Consider the following 20,338-nt stretch of genomic DNA (forward strand, 5'->3'; position numbering starts at 1 on the left):
TCCTTGCCACACGTAACACATTTGGCTGGATTGGAACAGGACTGGCTGGTATGATTGAACCACTGCCACAGATAGCAACACGTAGGGTTTGGGACATAAGGGCAAACGGAAATTGTCTCACAGCCCACTTTCGTATTCGATGGGAGTTGAACTCTGTCAAATGTCAAGAAGACAGTTCGGGTTGGAACGATGTTGGTGTCATCCCATTTCATGACTATGAACAGCCGTCACGCCCTGGTCAGACAGGTAGTGTTGAATTTCCTCGTCAGACAATCCGTCGAGGGAGCATGTATAAACGACTCCACGTGAGGAATTTAATGTGCGGTGCGCTTCCACCCGGACAGGGAAGGTGTGTAGTAGTGATGTACACAACAATTTTTGTGCCTGGAGGGCACTGACTGTTTCCAACAACAAGGTGCCATTCCGTAATCTGGAACAAGACTTTACAGGACCTGCAATTGCTAAGACGCCTTCCTGAATAATGAAAGGGTTGACCGTGGAGAAGTCGTGACCTTCGTCAGACTGAGAAACAACAAGGAACTGCGGCAACGATGGAAGAACTGTTTGTGGCTGAGACTCAGTGAACTTACGCTTGTGAGCAGACATAGTGGAAGATGAGGAAACCATTGTGGAAGTATCTCCCATGATTACCGGCGTCTCCGATGGCACGCTCCTCCCTTGTGGGGGCCCTCTCTGAGGGCACTCCCGCCTTAGGTGATTGTTCACACCTCAGGTCACACCTCCCGACAAACGGACGGAGGGACCAATCGGCACTTTCGGAAGGTATCAGCTCGGGTAATCACCCCTCCCTGGGCCTGGCCGTTACCAGGTGGTACGTACGTGTCCTACCTGTCTACCCGGGGCATAGAATTACGCGTTACCCTGTTAGCGGCTACGCACGGAAATGCGTGGGTCAGCCTTCAGACACACAAAGACGGGGGGGGGGGGGAAAGACGGGGGGGGGGAAAGACGGGGGGGGGGAAAGACGGGGGGGGGGGGAAAGACGGGGGGGGGAAAGACGGGGGGGGGGGAAAGACGGGGGGGGGAAAGACGGGGGGGGGGGGAAAGACGGGGGGGGGGGGAAAGACGGGGGGGGAAAGACGGGGGGGGAAAGACGGGGGGGGAAAGACGGGGGGGGAAAGACGGGGGGGGAAAGACGGGGGGGGAAAGACGGGGGGGGAAAGACGGGGGGGGAAAGACGGGGGGGGAAAGACGGGGGGGGAAAGACGGGGGGGGAAAGACGGGGGGGGAAAGACGGGGGGGGAAAGACGGGGGGGGAAAGACGGGGGGGGAAAGACGGGGGGGGAAAGACGGGGGGGAAAGACGGGGGGGGAAAGACGGGGGGGGAAAGACGGGGGGGAAAGACGGGGGGGGAAAGACGGGGGGGGAAAGACGGGGGGGGAAAGACGGGGGGGGAAAGACGGGGGGGGAAAGACGGGGGGGAAAGACGGGGGGGAAAGACGGGGGGGAAAGACGGGGGGGAAAGACGGGGGGGAAAGACGGGGGGGGAAAGACGGGGGGGGGAAAGACGGGGGGGGGAAAGACGGGGGGGGGAAAGACGGGGGGGGGAAAGACGGGGGGGGGAAAGACGGGGGGGGGAAAGACGGGGGGGGAAAGACGGGGGGGGGAAAGACGGGGGGGGGAAAGACGGGGGGGGGAAGGACGGGGGGGGGAAGGACGGGGGGGGGAAGGACGGGGGGGGGAAGGACGGGGGGGGGAAGGACGGGGGGGGAAGGACGGGGGGGAAGGACGGGGGGGAAGGACGGGGGGGAAGGACGGGGGGGAAAGACGGGGGGGAAAGACGGGGGGGAAAGACGGGGGGGAAAGACGGGGGGGAAAGACGGGGGGGAAAGACGGGGGGGAAAGACGGGGGGGAAAGACGGGGGGGAAAGACGGGGGAAAGACGGGGGAAAGACGGGAAGGACGGGAAGGATGGGAAGGATGGGAAGGACGGGAAGGATGGGAAGGATGGGAAGGATGGGAAGGATGGGAAGGATGGGAAGGATGGGAAGGATGGGAAGGATGGGAAGGATGGGAAGGATGGGAAGGATGGGAAGGATGGGAAGGATGGGAAGGATGGGAAGGATTCAGAAAAGGAAGGTATGCAGCCCGGAAAGGAAGGAGGGCCACATTAGCTCAGGGTCCCGTGCTCGCTACACACGTATCCACAAAGGAGTTGTGGACCCCCTGGGGGGGGGGGCAGCATCCCTATTATTCATCATTTGACGTAATTCAGCTGTCAGCCATGGAACAGGAGATATTCTTACACAGATTGTGTGTACAGGTGCATGTTTGTCATAGAAGGCAGTGAGTTTACCACCAGGTTCATTAATTTTGCCATCGATTGTAGATTCTCTGATTATTTGATGCCATGAGATTTCTGAGCAATCGGCTGTTAGAGCGTCAGGGTCAATACGTTTCATGTTCCCACAAGTTATGTAACGTGATTTGATCCTTGGGGACTGCACAGAGTAGGCCAAGAATATTACATCATGTGCTGAGAGGCCAGGGGCCGAAGTTTGACCATCTCTTACTTTGTCAGTCTGTTTCGTTGCGATTACGTCTATAAGAGTATGATTGTGCGCCGTATGGTGTGTAGGTTGTAATGTAATAATGTTCATGCTATTGCAACTAAACAATCTTCTTAGGTTTATTGCGGAGGGAGTGTCCCTTAGCAGGTCCATGTTCAAGTCACCTATTACGATGACATGTTCGTATTGACACTGAAGTGAATGTAATTCCGAGTGAAGGGAATTCATTGAGCTTATTTTTGGCGGCTTGTACACGACACCAGTCCAGAACTTCAGACTTATGTTTATTTCAGTGAACATGAATTCAGCATCTTTTCTTAAGCAGGGTTTGACGTACATAAGACTTTGAGATGTGTTCGTATACAGGGTGTTACAAAAAGGTACAGCCAAACTTTCAGGAAACATTCCTCACACGCAAAGAAAGAAAATATGTTATGTGGACATGTGTCCGGAAACGCTTACTTTCCATGTTAAAGCTCATTTTAGTACTTCTCTTCAAATCACAATCATAGAATGGAAACACACAACAGAACGTACCAGCGTGACTTCAAACACTGTTACAGGAAAGGTTCAAAATGTCCTCCATTAGCGAGGATACATGCATTCACCCTCCGTCGCATGGAATCCCTGATGCGCTGATGCAGCCCTGGAGAATGGCGTATTGTATCACAGCCGTCCACAATACGAGCACGAGGAGTCTCTACATTTGGTACCGGGGTTGCGTAGACAAGAGCTTTCAAATGCCCCCATAAATGAAAGTCAAGAGGGTTGAGGTCAGGAGAGCGTGGAGGCCATGGAATTGGTCCGCCTCTACCAATCCATCAGTCACCGAATCTTGTTGAGAAGCATACAAACACTTCGACTAAAATGTGCAGGAGCTGCATCGTGCATGAACCACATGTTGTGTCGTACTTGTAAAGGCACATGTTCTAGCAGCACAGGTAGAGTATCCTGTATGAAATCATGATAATGTGCTCCATTGAGCGTAGGTGGAAGAACATGGGGCCCAATCAAGACATCACCGACAATGCCTGCCCAAACGTTTACAGAAAATCTGTGTTGTTGACGTGATTGCACAATTGCGTGCGGATTCTCGTCAGCCCACACATGTTGATTGTGAAAATTTACAATTTGATCACGTTGGAATGAAGCCTCATCCGTAAAGAGAACATTTGCACTGAAATGATTGACACATTTTCGAATGAACCATTCGCAGAAGCATACCCGTGGAGGCCAATCAGCTGCTGATAGTGCCTGAACACTTGTACATGGTACGGAAACAACTGGTTCTCCCGTAGCACTCTCCATACAGTGACGTGGTCAACGTTACCTTGTACAGCAGCAACTTCTCTGACGCTGACATTAGGGTTATCGTCAACTGCACGAAGAATTGCCTCGTCCATTGCAGATGTCCTCGTCGTTCAATGTCTAGGTCTTCCCCAGTCGCGAGTCGTAGGCTGGAATGTTCCGTGCTCCCTAAGACGCCGATCGATTGCTTCGAACGTCTTCCTGTCCGGACACCTTCGTTCTGGAAATCTGTCTCGATACAAACGTACCGCGCCACGGCTATTGCCTCATGCTAATCCGTACATCAAATGGGCCTCTGCCATTCCTCATTTGTAAACATTGTACTGACTGCAAAACCACGTTCGTGATGAACACTAACCTGTTTATGCTACGTACTGATGTGCTTGATGCTAGTACTGTAGAGCAATGAGTCGCATGTCAACATAAGAACCGAAGTCAACATTACCTTCCTTCAATTGGCCAACTGGCGGTGAATCGAGTACATAGTGACGAAACTAAAATGAGCTCCAACATGGAAATTAAGCGTTTCCGGACACATGTCCACATTACATCTTTTCTTTATTTGTGTGTGAGGAATGTTTCCTGAAAGTTTGGCCCTACCTTTTTCTAACACCCTGTATACTCGCTGACCCCGCCACCTCGCTTTTTTTATGTCTGCCTTAAGAAACGTGTACCCTGGAAGATGAGTACATGCAGAGGATGTGTGGTTTTAACCACGTTTCGGATAAGAGGATTACGTGGTAGTTTAGTTGGTTGAAGAGGAGGCTTAGTTCTTTGTAATGTGCAGGTAAAGACTGGATGTTGCAGTGCGCTACTAAAAGATCTGTCGCGTTCCGCTGGGTAGCCTGGAGTAGGGTGGCAAACTGGTTTGTCCCTTTGTTAGGCACTGATCGCGAGGGGCACTGGCCGCTGCTTCCGCGAAGTGGCATAACAAAGGGGTGTCCGAGAAGGGGTGTCCGAGATTTTGCGCGCCCTGTTTGCGACTCCACGAGTGCCAAAAGAAAGGCGATCGCAAGATATTTCCTGAGGTTGCTGGGGTATAGAAAATGGAGTAGTGGTATTCGGTGCATGGAGAATATGACCAATACAGTGACAGCTGTCTGTCACTGTATCCTCTGTCGTAGAAGGTGAAATTTAATTAATGTATTTGAAACAGCTTAGGGTGGAAATAGGGAAAAGGGGAGGGATTTAAAAGACCAATGGTGCCAGCAGAGAGAAACAAGCTTAATTAATAGATTATCGTAGGAAGCTATGAACAATTTAAACCGAAGAGATGGGTGATTAATGAACTAAAGGAGAGACTAATAATTGCAATGGTACTATTACAGAATGGAAGAGAACAAACTGAGCAAATAAAAATAGTACTAGTAGTAAATAAAATTAAGTAGAAGCTACAGCAACAGGTACAAAAAATACAAAGTTAATACAATAACAAAAACAATTAGTTGATGTTACAAATATTGGGATAATTAAAAAGGTAGTATATCTGAATATAGGGATGTTATAGTTTGCAAATGATGTTAAGTTTGCACTTTTGGCTTGAGTAGCTTCACTTAATACTATTCAGTTCTGTCATGTTTGTGACTTTTTTCCAGCTGCTGTCTTAATGATTACTCTGCCATCCTGAGTCCACACATTCTGAGGACCGAAATGGGATACTGCACTGTTTAAAATCTTTAGCCATTCGTGTGTGAAATCTTCCCTTATTTTAAGCCCTGTCCTTGCTAACTTCTCCTGGGTAAAGATACCTGCCCTTTTTCGGTATGAGACAAATTTAACTGTAATTGGACGACGTTTGGTAGCACCTGGTACTTTTCGCCCCACCCGATGCCTCCTGTCGATGTCTGCCCTAGTCACTTCAACGCCTAATTTTTCACGTGCAACCTGTGTAAGCAGTTTGTGTCGTCTTCCTTATTTTCTGCTACTCCAAATAATCTTAGACTCTCTCACCTTTGGTACTGTTCTAGCTCGTCTGTTGCGGCAGATAGTTTTACTTCCAACTCCAGTGCCTTTTCTCGTATTCAGACAGACATTTTCAATGCTGTAATTTCGGCAGTATTGGCCTCAACAGTTTCACGCATTTTGGCCAATACTGCTGCCGTTAATGTATCCGATATAGTGCCTGCTATCAGATCGAGAAATACGTATATTGATTTTGAAACATCCAGTATTTCGATCGTTTGTGTGTCGCCCTATGCTTCAGTGCCATTATGACCAGTGTGCGTGTGCGGACACGCTGCTGCGACCCATTTACTAATTTAACCTGAGACCAAAACAGGTTTGCTGTCAAGTCTGCAGACAATTTTACTTTCGCATTCATTGAACGCTTTACAGATAGCCTACCACTCGCTAATTTTGGCCTCCTTTAGTTTGTGAAGCTGTGGCTGCATTTCAATTTGCAGGGAAGTTCTCTTTGGTTTCTTGGCTTCTTTCTAACGACTGGGTTAGCACATAGCGTCTTTTACACCGCTCACTTTCGCTCGGCACATAGTATTCTGAAGCATATTGTAGCACGTGGCTGTATCTGCAGTGCCGCTACACATGGAGGTCTAGTGTTGGCTGTAATTATCATGTGACACCGAAACTTAGTATGTAAGCTAATGCGCCTTATTGCTAAACCGAATTACGCTGGAAAAAATTAGTTCCAATTATGGCCACCTGGTGCTAATATGGCACTGTACACTGTATGACAGTGTGACACCCGCATTGCCATTTGACAAGCCACAAAGTGCGTGAGTGGACTTCATCCAGAAGAGACTGAACGCTTTTAGTCTAACGTTTATGCTGGCAGCAGCAATTGCAGTGCTGCGCAGAGGATATCTCCGACTGAAACGTCGGAGGAGAGGCCTGTTATCAACTCGTTTAAAGAAGATAACGGAACTCGAAAACACCTGTGAGTTTGGTGTGGCGCCTGGAAGAGGAATGCGTCCTATACCGGTGGAAATTTACGTGTTTGCTGTTGATATAACTGACCGTACAGCATGGACCGTGGGTAGTGCTAGTGCAGTTAGACGAGAATTCTCCCTCCATGGTCAACAGTACAGAGATATGTGGTCTGTTTTGCAAATGGTACCTGTACAGGATCCATATGGTGCAGCAACTGAGACTTCACAACTCTTTGGTTTCTGGCACAGATTCAAGTGAGCAAGCATCATTCTATGGGGAGACGAGGCACATTTTACACTACACAGTGCAGTGAATACACAGAACTGTCGAATTCGGAGTACTGTTACACCGTGTGTGGAGCTTTGAGAGCTACTGCACTCGCCGTATGTGACTGGGGTACGGATTCACAAGGACCGTTATTCTCAGTCCATGTTCTTTGAAGAGAATACAACCAGTGCGTCTGTCAAGTGTACCAAGACAGAGTATCTGAGTATCTAGTAGCGCAGAAACCGAGAAATGGACATTACTATACAAATGTGACAGTAGAAAACAAGTGCATACCAGGTGACAATTATTGAACTTCATGAAAAAACTTTAATTAGTGACAAACTAAGGCGTGCACACAGTTTATTTAACATGTAAACGTCACTAAACATATTCAGATTTAGGTTATGATAGGTTAGAGTGGCTGCCACCATTGACAATGATGTGGCGCAGAGAGCGAAATCCTGCATGATCCGCTGAAGTGTCGGAACATCTTCAAGAACAATTTGTGTCACAGTCTCCCAGTTGATTCCTTCCTTCTTCCAGCTCTATGCGCACAAATGAAGGATGCCACATTTATTTACACTGGTAGCTCAAAAACATTTGGTGTTGGGAGTACCTATATTGTTGGCGACACCCCTAATCGATTTCGGCTTCCCGACCAGTGTTCGGTTTTTACTGCAGAGCTTTACGGTGTTCGTCAGGCTGTCCAATACATCCGTCGCCATCAGCGGATACAGTATGTCATCTGTTCAGACTCTCAGCTCTCCCCTCAGTCTAAGCTCTACTCTGTCCACCCTCTGGTCCACCGGAATCAGGACTGCCTCCACATGCTCCACTTGGGGGACGTTTCTGTGGCGTTACTCTGAATCGCAGGACACATTGGTGTCCATGGAATCGAGGCAGCTGATATAGTGGCCAAGGCTGCAGTCTTCTTCAGCCTCCTGTTCACATGGTTCCCATCGCCGATCTACAGAGTGTTTCATGTCGTCGTGTTGCTCTTTTATGGCATTCACATTGGTCTACACTTCCCAATAATAAATTGTGGGATGTGAAAGCTCTTCCTTGTGCTTGGACCTCTTCCTCCCGAACGCGTCGTCGGGAGGAGATAATTTTAACTAGTCTCTGGATAGGGCACTGTCTTTTTAGCCATCGACATCTTTTAAGTGGCGATCCTCCCCCACTCTGTCCCCACTGCTCTCAGCTGTGGACGGTAAGACACCTTTTACTCGAGTGCCCCTATTTTACTCCGCTACGCGCCCGTCTACAGCTGTCGCCTAATATATTTTGGTCTTATGTCAAAGCGGTAGGTGGATCAAAACAAAATGTCCAGACACACTGTGACCAAAATGGTACTGAAACAGAGGATGAGACTAAATGCCTAAATAATAAATGTCTTTTCCAAAGCTGTTTCACAGAGGAAGACTGCACTGTAGTTCCTTCTCTAGATTGTCGCACACATGACAAAATGTTAGATATCGAAACAGACGACAGAGGGATAGAGAAACAATTAAAATAGCTCAAAAGAGGAAAGGCCACTGGACCTGATGGGATACTAGTTCGATTTTACACAGAGTACGCGAAGGAACTTCCCCCCCTTCTTGCAGCGGTGTACCATAGGTCTCTAGAAGAGCGTAGCGTTCCGAAGGATTGGGCAAGCGCACAGGTCATCCCCGTTTTCAAGAAGGGACGTCGAACAGATGTGCAGAACTAAAGACCTATGTCTCTAACGTCGATCAGTTGTAGAATTTTGGAACACGTACTATGTTCGAGTATAATGACTTTTCTGGAGACTAGAAATCTACTCTGTAGGAATCAGCATGGGTTTCGAAAAAGACGGTCGTGTGAAACCCAGCTCGCGCTATTCGTCCACGAGACTCAGAGGGCCATAGACACGGGTTCCCAGGTAGATGCCGTCTTTCTTGACTTCTGCAAGGCGTTCGATACAGTTCCCCACAGTCGTTTAATGAACAAAGTAAGAGCATATGGACTATCAGACCAATTGTGTGATTGGATTGAAGAGTTACTAGATAACAGAACGCAGCATGTCATTCTCAATGGAGAGAAGTCTTCCGAAGTAAGAGTGATTTCAGGTGTGCCGCAGGGGAGTGTCATAGGACCGTTGCTATTCACAATGTACATAAATGACCTTGTGGATGACATCAGAAGTTCACCGAGGCTTTTTGCGGATGCTGTAGTATGTTGAGAGTTTGTAACAATGGAAAATTGTACTTTTTTGTGGTTTTTGGGCGCAAAACTTCTATGGTCATTAGCGCCCGGTCCGTGACTTAGGAAACAGTAAAAAAACAGAAATTGAAAACCAGCAGCAATGGGAACGAAAGTCATAAAATTGGAGAAACTAAAAGCAGAAGGAAGGCTTAAAAATCCACTACAGAAAGGGGTTGGTTGTCCCCAAAAAAGCTTCAAATGACTGACGTCATTTCACTGGCACTAATAAACTTGAGAACGCGGTCGGCTGAGCGCGTGTCATCTGCTAAAATCGACGATATATCAGGCGATAGCTGTAGACGGGAGCGTAACGGATTAAAATAGGGGCACTCAAAAGGTGTCTTACCGTCCACAGCTGAGAGCAGTGGGGACAGAGTGGGGGAGGATCGCCGCTTAAAAGATGTCGATGGCTAAAAAGACAGTGCCCTATCCGGAGTCTAGTTAAAATTACCTCCTCCCGACGACGCGTTCGGGAGGAAGAGGTCCAAGCACAAGGAAGAGCTTTCATGTCCCGCAATTTATTATGGGTAAGTGTCGACCAATGCGTGTGCCATAAATGAACAACACGTCGACATACAATGCTCCATAGATCGGCGAAGGGAATCGATTGAATAGCTGGCCGAGGAAGAGAGACTGCAGCCTTGGCTGCAATATCGGCCGCCTCATTTCCACAGATACCAACGTGTCCCGGGAGCCAGAAGAACGCTACCGAGACGCCCCCCAGGTGGAGCAAGCGCAGACAGTCCTGAATCCGGTGGACCAGAGGGCGTACAGGATAAAGAGCTTGGAGACTGAGGAGAGAGCTGAGAGAATCTGAGCAGATTACGTACTGTATCCACTGATGGCGGCGGATGTAGTGGACAGCCTGGAGAACAGCGTAGAGCTCCGCAGTATAAACCGAACACTGGTCAGGAAGCCGAAAGTGATTTGGGGTGTCGCCAACAATATAGGCACTCCCTACATCTAACGATGTTTTCGAGCCGTCGGTGTAAATAAATGTGGCGTCCGTCATTTGTGCACATAGAGCAGCAAATGCCCGACAATAAACAAGTGAAGGGGTACCATCCTTGGGAAATCGACAAAGGTCATGGAGCAGGCAGATCCGGGCACGGAGCCAAGGCGGTACTGTACCCCAAGTTGTCAAGAAGGTTTTAGGAAAGCGGAAGGAAAGAGAATGGAGCAGTTGGAAGCGGACTCCCGGTGGTAGTAGGGAGGAGGGGCGGTCTGCATACCCTACATCAAAGGAGGCGTCGAAAAAAATATCATGGGCTGGATTAGCAGGCATGGAAGACAGATGGCTAGCATAACAGAAGGACAGCTCGCCGATTGGACAGCGGAGGTTCAGCAGTCTCAGCATAAAGGCTTTCCACAGGGCTGGTGTAAAAAGCACCAGACACTAAACGTAATCCACGGTGGTGGAGAGAGTCGAGACGCCGAAGAATAGACGGCCGAGCAGAAGAGTAGACTATGCTTCCATAGTCCAATGCCGAGCGCACTAAGGCGCGATAGAGGCGGAGAAGGACCACTCAGTCCTCTCCCCAGGAGGTACCATTCAGGACACGGAGGGTGTTGAGGGATCGCAGACAGCGAGCCGAAAGACAGGAAACGTGGGAGGACCAGCACAGTTTTCTGTCAAACATAAGACCCAAGAATTTAGCGACGTCCGAAAACGGAAGGTTGACAGGACCTAGATGTAAGGAGGGCGGAAGAAACTCCTTACGTCTCCAAAAATTAACACAAACGGTCTTACTAGGAGAAAAGCGGAAGCCGGTTTGGATGCTCCAAGAGTGGAAGCGATCGAGACATCCTTGAAGACGTCGTTCAAGAAGGCTTGTCCGTTGAGAGCTGTAGTAGATCGCAAAATCGTCCACAAAGAGGGAGCCCGAGACATCAGGAAGGAGACAATCCATAATGGGATTGATGGCAATGGCAAACAGTACAACACTCAGCACGGAGCCCTGGGGTACCCCGTTTTCTTGGGAGAAAGTACTGGAGAGAGTAGTGTTCACCCGCACCCTAAATGTGCGCTCTGCCATAAATTCGCGAAGAAAAAGGAGCAGCCGACCTCGAAAGCCCCAAGAGAACAGTGTGCGGAGGATGCCTGTCCTCCAACAGGTATCGTATGCTCTCTCCAGATCAAAAAATATTGCTACCGTTTGGCGTTCCCGGAGAAAATCGTTCATGATATAAGCGGAGAGAGCAACAAGATGGTCAACTGCAGAACGATGCTTTCGGAATCCGCATTGGGCAGGTGTTAAAAGACTGCAGGATTCCAGCCACCACGCTAAACGGTAATTCACCATACGCTCCAAAACCTTGGAGACACTACTCGTGAGAGAAATGGGGCGATAGCTAGAGGGGAGATGTTTGTCCTTTCCAGGTTTCGGAACAGGAACGACGATAGCTTCCCGCCATCGTCTGGGAAAAGTACTGTCGGTTCAAATTCGATTATAAAGGCGAAGGAGGTAACGCAGACTATGGGTTGATAAATGCAGCAACATTTGGACGTGGATACCATCCGGTCCTGGGGCGGAGGAGCGAGAAGAGAGTGCATGTTGGAGTTCCCGAAAGGAGAAAACAGTATTGTAGCTTTCGCGATTTTGAGAGAAGAAAGCAAGAGGTCGCACTTCCGCTGCACGTTTCTTCGGGAGAAACGCTGGCGGGTAATTTGAAGAGCTCGAAATCTCAGCAAAGTGCTGACCCAACGAGTTAGAAATTGCGACGGGGTCCACTAATGTGTCATGCGCGACAGTGACCCCAGAGACCGGGGAGAAACTAGGCGCGCCTGAGAACCGTCGAAGCCGACTCCTAACTTCCGAGGAGGGAGTGAAGGTGTTAAATGAGCTAATAAAGAATTTCCAGCTTGCCTTCTTGCTATCGCGGATGACGCGACGGCATCGCGCACGGAACTGCTTATAGCGGATACAGTTGGCCAAACTAGGATGGTGTCTGAAAACGCGGAGAGCACGTCGCCGCTCATGTATTGCATCACGGCATGCCTCGTTCCACCAAGGAACTGGGGGGCGCCGAGGCAATTCGGAGGTGCGTGGTATTGAATGTTCCGCAGCTGTAAGAGTAACGTCGGTAATATGTGTGACCTCATCGTCGACGCTGGGAAAGTGACGGTCATCGAATGACGCTAGAGACGAAAAAAGTGTCCAATCGGCTTGGGAAAACTTCCAGCGTCGCGGGCGCATGTAGGGCAGTTGAGGCTGCAGTCTAAGGACACATGAAAAGTGGTCACTCGAGTGTGTATCATCAAGGGCGAACCATTCGAAGCGCATAGCTAGCGGAACAGTACCGACCGCAAGGTCCAAATGAGATAAATTTGTCGTGGAGGCCGACAAAAATGTAGGGACCCCAGTGTTGAGGCTAACTAGATCTGCTTGGTGGAAGACGTCTAGCAATAGTGAGCCACATGGACAAGGATGTGGAGAACCCCAAAGCGGGTGGTGGGCATTTAAGTCCCCAACCAGCAAATATGGGGGTGGAAGCTGACCAAGAAGATGAAGGAGATCAGCTCGTGCCATTGGTGTGGACGATGGAATGTATACAGTACGAAGAGAGAAAGTGTATCCAGAAAGGGAAAGATGGACGGCGACAGCTTGGAAGGAAGTGTTTAAATGGATTGGGTGATAATGGAGATTTTCATGGAGAAGAATCACGAGTCCATGTGCTGGAGTGCCTTCAACAGAGGGGAGATCATATTGGACGGACTGAAAATGAGGGAGAACAAAGCAGTCATGGGGACGCAGCTTTGTTTCCTGAAGACAGAAGATGACCGGAGAGTAGGATCGTAAGAGGATCGACAATTCATCACGATTGGCTCGAATACCGCGGATATTCCAGTGGATAATGGACATAGGGTGAACAGAAAATGGAGGAGTGTGACCAAGGTCGCTGTACACTCAACGACTGCTCTGAGCTTGCGACCGACAGCATGGAATGGCATTCAGCCGAAGGCAGAAGATCCTGATCCATAGGTTGGTCAGGAGCAGCTCCTGCCACCAGCGATCGGCCAGTTGATCTGCCGCCAGCAGTGCGCCTCGGCGACACAGAAGACGGCCGAGGGCGATTTCCGCCAGGTGGTGCTGTAGATGGGACACGCCTTGGCGGAGAAGGAGAGGAACTGGGTTTCTTTGTAGCCTTCTTGGAAGTATGATGTTTAGAGGAAGGACGAACCGATGGTTGGGAAGTTGCCGTACGTAAAATCTCTTCACGAGTATGCTCTTTTTTCGAAGTCTTGGTGTCTGACTTTTGGGCTCGAGATTTAGCAGAACTCGAAGAAGGGTGAGCCAGAGAGTGAGCAGGCGAAAGTGGTGAGGTTGAACGGGCGATCTTTGCGCTGGCCGATCTGACGACCGTGGCACTAAAGGGTAGGTCACAAGTCTGCGTGGCCGCCTCCTTTGTTGGCCGAGGAGAAGCAAGGACAGTGCTGTATTTTCCGTTCTGAGGCACGGTGGGCTGTAGACTGGCGAATAATTTTCGAGCAGCAAAGGTAGACACCTTTTCCTTTACTCTAATTTCCTGAATGAGCTTTTCGTCCTTAAAAACGGGACAATCTCGAGAGGAAGCAGCGTGGTCACCCATACAGTTGATGCAGCGAGGGGATGGAGGTGGACAAGCACCCTCATGGGCATCCTTGCCACACGTAACACATTTGGCCGGATTGGAACAGGACTGGCTGGTGTGATTGAACCGCTGACACCGATAGCAACGCGTAGGCTTTGGGACATAAGGGTGAACGGAAATTGTCTCACAGCCCAGTTTTGTATTCGATGGGAGTTGAACTCTGTCAAATGTAAAGAAGACAGTTCAGGTTGGAACGATGTTCGTGTCAACCCTTTTCATGACTATGAACAGCCGTCACGCCCTGGTTAGACAGGTAGTGTTGAATTTCCTCGTCAGACAATCCGTCGAGGGGGCATGTATAAACGACTCCACGTGAGGAATTTAATGTGCGGTGCGCTTCCACCTGGACAGGGAAGGTGTGTAGTAGTGACGTACACAACAATTTTTGTGCCTGGAGGGCACTGACTGTTTCCAACAACAAGGTGCCATTCCATAATCTGGAACAAGACTTTACAGGACCTGCAACTGCTAAGACGCCTTTCTGAATAATGAAAGGGTTGATCTTGGAGAAGTCGTGACCTTCGTCAGACTGAGAAACAACAAGGAACTGCGGCAACGATGGAAGAACTGTTTGTGGCTGAGACTCAGTGAACTTACACTTGTGAGCAGACATAGTGGAAGATGAGGAAACCATTGTGGAAGTATCTCCCATGATTACCGGCGTCTCCGATGGCGCGCTCCTCCCTTGTACGGGTCCTCTGAGGGCACTCCCGCCTTAGGTGATTGTTCACACCTCAGGTCACACCTCCCGACAAACGGACGGAGGGACCAATCGGCACTTTCGGAAGATATCAGCTCGGGTAATCACCCCTCCCTGGGCCTGGCCGTTACCAGGTGGTACGTACGTGTCCTACCTGTCTACCCGGGGCATGGAATTACGCGTTACCTGTGGTGTCACCGCCAGACACCACACTTGCTAGGTGGTAGCTTAAATCGGCCGCGGTCCATTTAGTACATGTCGGACCCGCGTGTCGCCACTGTGTGATCGCAGACCTAGCGCCACCACAAGGCAGGTCTCGAGAGACGATATAGCACTCGCCCCAGTTGTACGAGGAGATTGCTAGCGACCATACGGACGAAGCCTTCCTCTCATTTGCCGAGAGCCAGTTAGAATAGCCTTCTGCTAAGTCCATGGCTACGACCTAGCAAGGCGCCATTAGCCTTACCTACTTTGAGAGTTATAGTATAAATGTCTCAAGAAGAATGCTGTAGTCATCAAATAATAAAGTTAAGTATAAAGCAGCTACGTACTTTTCTTGCTACCATTCAATAGTTATCCTGTTCCAGAATTGACGCCCGTCGGCGTGAGTGTGTACGCGTGCCTTTCTATCGGCTACCCGTCACTGTGGACTGGCTGCCTTGTCAGTCCACTTCATTACCCCATCACCGGCTACGCACGGAAATGCGTGGGTCAGCCTTCAGACACGCACAGCGAGGAAAAAAGAGAAAGGGAAAGGAAAGAAGAGAGATCTCAAACGCCGCAGCGGAGAAAAGGGTAAAGAGTAGAGGTAAGGCAAAGAGAAGGACAAAGGAAGGATGAAGACATACAAGCAAGGAAGGCGAAGAATGCGGTGCATTTACACGCGTCCTTCTCCAGACGTAGGCACAAACCATACTCCCAGAGGGGGAGAAAGGGAAGGAAAGAGCCAGAGGTGAGGGGGGGGGGCCAAGATGGGGGATGGGGAAGGATGCGGAAAGGGAAGGTATGCAGCCCGGAAAGGAAGGAAGGCCACATGAGCTCGGGGTCCCATGCTCGCTACGCACGTATCCACAAAAGAGTTGTGGATCCCCTGGGGGTGGGGGGGGGTGGGGGGGGGGAAATTGTACTGAAAAGCAGGAGGATCTGCAGCGAATTGACGCATGGTGCAGGGAATGGCAATTGAATTTCAATGCAGACAAGTGTAATGTGCTGCGAATGCACAGAAAGAAAGGTCGCTTATCATTTAGCTACAATATAGCAGGTCAGCAACTGGAAGCAGTTATTCCATAAATTATCTGGGAGTACACATTAGGAGTGATTTAAAATAGAATGATCATATAAAGTTGATCGTCGGTAAAGCAGATGCCAGACAGATTCATTGGAGGAATCCTAAGGAAATGCAATCCGAAAACAAAGGAAGTAGGTTCCAGTACGCTTGTTCGCCCACTGCTTGAATACTGCTCAGTAGTGTGGGATCTGTACCAGATAGGGTCGATAGAAGAGAGAGAGAAGATCCAACGGAGAGCAGCGCACTTCGTTACAGGATCATTTAGCAATCGCTAAAGCGTCACGGAGATGATAAACTCCAGTGGAAGACTCTGCAGGAGAGACGCTCAGTAGCTCGGTATGGGCTTTTGTTGAAGTTTCGAGAACATACCTTCCCGAGGAGTCAAGCAGTATATTGCTCCCTCCTACGTATATCTCGCGAAGAGACCATGAGGATAAGATCAGAGATTAGAGCCGACACAGAAGCATACCGACAATCCTCCTTTCCATGAACAATACGAGACTGGAATAGAAGGGAGAACCGATAGAGGTACTCAAGGTACCCTCCGCCACACACCGTCAGGTGGCTTGCGGAGTATGGATGCAGATGTAGATCTTCCATTTTAGCAGAGGACACGGACTCTGCCGATCGCGTCCTCGAGTTTGTTAGTGTCAGTGAGATGACATCAGTCATTTGAAGCTCTTTTCGGGGACAAGCAACCCCCATTCTATAGTGATTTTCTAAGCTTTCCTTCTGTTTTTTAGTTTCCCACTTTCTTTTCGCTCCCACTGCTGCTGATTTCCAATTGGTGTTTTTTACCTTTTCTTAATCCACGGACAAGGCGCTGATGACCGTAGCAGTTTTGCGCCCTAAAACTAACAAAAACAAAAAACTCATCACGAACACTACCCGTCCTCTCGAACTTGCAAATAAAGTTCTTGATTGTTAGCACACTTGCACCCGCTGTCTTCAGCTTCAACGCGGTCGCGAGCTTCCTTTGAGCCGCAGCAGGGCCCTTATTACTCGCATAGTAGGGCTTCACAAGCGCTATAACCTCAGGCACGCTGTACTGCGATATTTTCACGTGCAAATGGCCGACAACAAGGCGCATGCACATGCGCATACCAGCTCCCATCATGCCCCGAGGCTAACCGTGCAGTTTGAACGACCTAGCACAAACCGATCTTAACTTATGACTATATTTCATATAGGTCAACAATTGCCACACTGTATATTTTCTTTAATCTGAAATGCTCAGCTTGCTGCATCCTGTGTGAACACAGCCGGCAGAAAAGCGGCGTGACTATTGCGTGCGCTGATAGCGCATAAAATGTTGCGTAGTGAGTACCTGCTTTCTGGTGCCTGTGCCTCAGCAGACTCTTTCGCTGCAGCCTCGGGCGCCGCCGGCTGCCCCACGCCTGCTCCGTCGCCAGACTCCAGCTGCCCGCCCTGGCCACCTGCCTGGCTGCCTCTCCCAGACTCTGCCATCACAGTCACGGTCTGAAACATATACATCGGATATCGGTGGGTCTATATAGTTTCCACAGGATGGCAATCACCTGTTGGACGATTTCTAATTGACATGTTTGTCATTTTGATGTGTTTAAATGGAATAAACTACTAGGTCCACCCCCCCCCCCCCCACACACACACACACACACACACACACACACACACACACACACACACACACACACACACACACACACGAGAATAATATAAATCACCTATAGTGTTTAATTTTATTGCCTCATCAAGTTTCAAGATTTCCACTTTTCTGAAGATTTTAGTAGTTAATCACACAGCACACATTTACAGAACACTTTGTAAGTAGGCTGTTTAGGTTTTTTTATTGGTAACGCCACCTCTGTATGAAAATCACTGGCTGTGTGGTGTGCAGTCTGTGGCTAGTTTGCATTGTTGTCTGCCATTGTAGAGGGGCAGCTGGATGTTAACAGCGCGTAGCGTTGCGCAGTTGGAGGTGAGCCGCCAGCAGTGGTGGATGTGGGGAGAGAGATGGCGGAGGTTTGTAATTTGTCATGAACTGATATATATATTATGACTTGTGATGATATTAAGGTAAATACATTGTTTGTTCTCTATTAATATCTTTCATTTGCTAACTATCCCTATCAGTAGTTAGTGCCTTCAGTAGTTTGAATCTTTTATTTAGCTGGCAGTAGTGGCGCTCGCTGTATTGCAGTAGCTTGAGTAGCTAAGATTTTTGTGAGGTAAGTGATTTGTGAAAGGTATAGGTTAATGTTAGTCAGGGCCATTCTTTTGCAGGGATCTTTGATAGATTGCGTTGCGCTAAAAAATATTTTATGTCAGTTTAAGCACAGTCATGTATAAATTGTTCAAAGTGGAAGTTTCAACTTTGCCATATCAATATATGTTTTATTGTCACTTGCTCTGCTTAAAATACTTAAAAAATTAAATATTTATGTTTTGCCATTTTAAAAATGAGTGTTTAAAGAGTGACTTTGGAAAGTTTATTATCCATGCCGTATCTTGCTGAATTCTGTGCCCAGCAAAAAAAAAATTTATCAGAGTTTTATTTTAGTTTCCTCAACAGTTTTGTGCTGTTATGCCGAACTTCAGGGAGCCTTAATCTTTTAGCACAGTTTATAAGCTTTTAAATAAAAACACTAGGTATGAAACACACACCCGACCGTTCATCTGTGAAGCCTATTATAAAATAGTCCCGTCGCAAAGTTGACTATTTTGTGTGTACATGCTATGTACACTAACATTTTGTGCCACCGTTCAAAACTGAATAGGGAGAAATGAGGTAAGCCATCGTTCACTGGAAAATTACACCAGGGGTCTACATGCCTCTTACGGTGGCTACAATGGTCCTAAACACGTCGTGGCAGTAAAACCTTCTGGAAAGGTATCTGTAGCTGGATGCGGTCTCTTTCAGAAGTCTAACTTAAATTGCGTTGGAAAGTTCAGTAATGTGCTAAATTCAACCTATGGTGGAACAGCTGACAAACCGATTGCCTTCAGGAGGTAGTGATTACAGAACAGTTGGAAACTGGTTCCACACACTTAGATCGTGGCCTGGACGGATCGAGCGAGATGGCGCACACTGAACTCGCATTCGGGAGGACGGCGGTTCAAACCCGTGAGCGGCCGTCCTGATTTAGGTTTCCTGTGATTCCCCTGAAGCAATCCAGGTGACGGCCAGGGTGGTTCCTTTCAAATGGCACGGCCGATTTCCTTCCTCGTCCTTTGCTAATCCGAGCGCGTGCTCTGTTTGTAACGACCTCTAATGTCTACGGCAGTTTGAGTCCTAACAGTCCTTTACCCGTTTACATAGGAGCGAATGGAACCGAACACAAGTCGGCGAGCATTCTCAGATCGATTCGTCAGTGTTCACTAGCATTAACTGGCACCTGAACAAGCCGTTACACTATGGTGATGAGGGTGGGGGTCCGGGGGGCAAGCGAAATCTATGTAACAAGCATAAGGCGTGAGCGCTGCGCCACCGTTCTCTGCAGCTAGTAATTCGCACACACGATACCACGCCACAGTGAAAGCCACGACAGGAAACATTAGTGAAAGAGAATTTTGAATGTCGTGCACGCTGTTTCTGATGAAGAAAGAAAAAGTAGCGTAGGTAGAAGACTATTTAGTTGGCTTTATTTTTACCTAAGAGTGATGTGTGTGTGGAGACGGCAGTAAAACTTAACTACAACTTCCCTTAGAATCAGTTCAGAACTGTGACTGTGTGTCGGTTGAAGTTTTCCTTTGACTTCCGGTAACAGGACGGAATTTAAAAGCACAACAGTAATTACCGAGCACGAACATATCCTAAAGAAAAGCGGGCACTTACACTTTGTGTTAGCAGCTGGAATCAATGTTAATGATTGTTTCGCATTTCCCTAGCTGCTACATCTCATAGCTTCGGATGTCTGCGCCGACATACGCAAAGTATTTCAAGGATTTTATTGAACGTGTAAGGGATATAACGTTAATAAATTATCATCAACGGACTATAAATACTCACGCGTCACACTACTCGATATCTGCTATACAGGGTGATTCACGAAGATATGCAAATATTTTAATGTTATTCTACACGTAGAACTAAAGCAAAAAGTTCATACGAAGATAGGTCCGCAAATGTTTAGTTACGGCTAATAAAAGATTTTGCCTGACATTCAGCAACTTTGCTAATATGAAGGAATCGCAAAACCGCACGAGGTCAAAGTAAAGCACAATTTCCATTTATTTTTTTACTGATCTGGTGAATCTAATAAAACATGTCCCAGGCGTGTGTCTGCAGTAGTTTTCCACAACATCCAGAGAAGCAAAGATTATACAACTAAATTTGTTTACTTCCCATTAAGAATGTAGAAACTTTTATGTCATTGTTGTCAACCGCTAGTTGTTTCTGTCGTTTCCTAACCTTGAAACGAGTTAGTTTTCTGTATTGCTTAATGAAAGAACATAACAGTTTATGTGAAACCACATAGTAACTTCTGTAGCTCTTAGATTATTTATGAAAGAGGGATG

General features: G+C 48.3%; 1 protein-coding gene across 1 annotated transcript in view; it reads right to left on the reverse strand.

Annotated features, from left to right (window-relative positions):
• Positions 1 to 20,338, reverse strand: part of LOC124553250 (ankyrin repeat domain-containing protein 65-like) — a 76,810-nt gene that overhangs the window by 26,232 nt on the left and 30,240 nt on the right. The window contains exon 2 of the mRNA XM_047127137.1: positions 17,166 to 17,317. Within this exon, the coding sequence (XP_046983093.1) occupies positions 17,166 to 17,317 (152 nt within the window). The remainder of the gene's footprint in view (positions 1 to 17,165; positions 17,318 to 20,338) is intronic.

This window comes from Schistocerca americana, chromosome 11 (assembly GCF_021461395.2).
Source record: "Schistocerca americana isolate TAMUIC-IGC-003095 chromosome 11, iqSchAmer2.1, whole genome shotgun sequence".
Classification (NCBI taxonomy): Eukaryota; Metazoa; Arthropoda; class Insecta; order Orthoptera; family Acrididae; genus Schistocerca; species Schistocerca americana.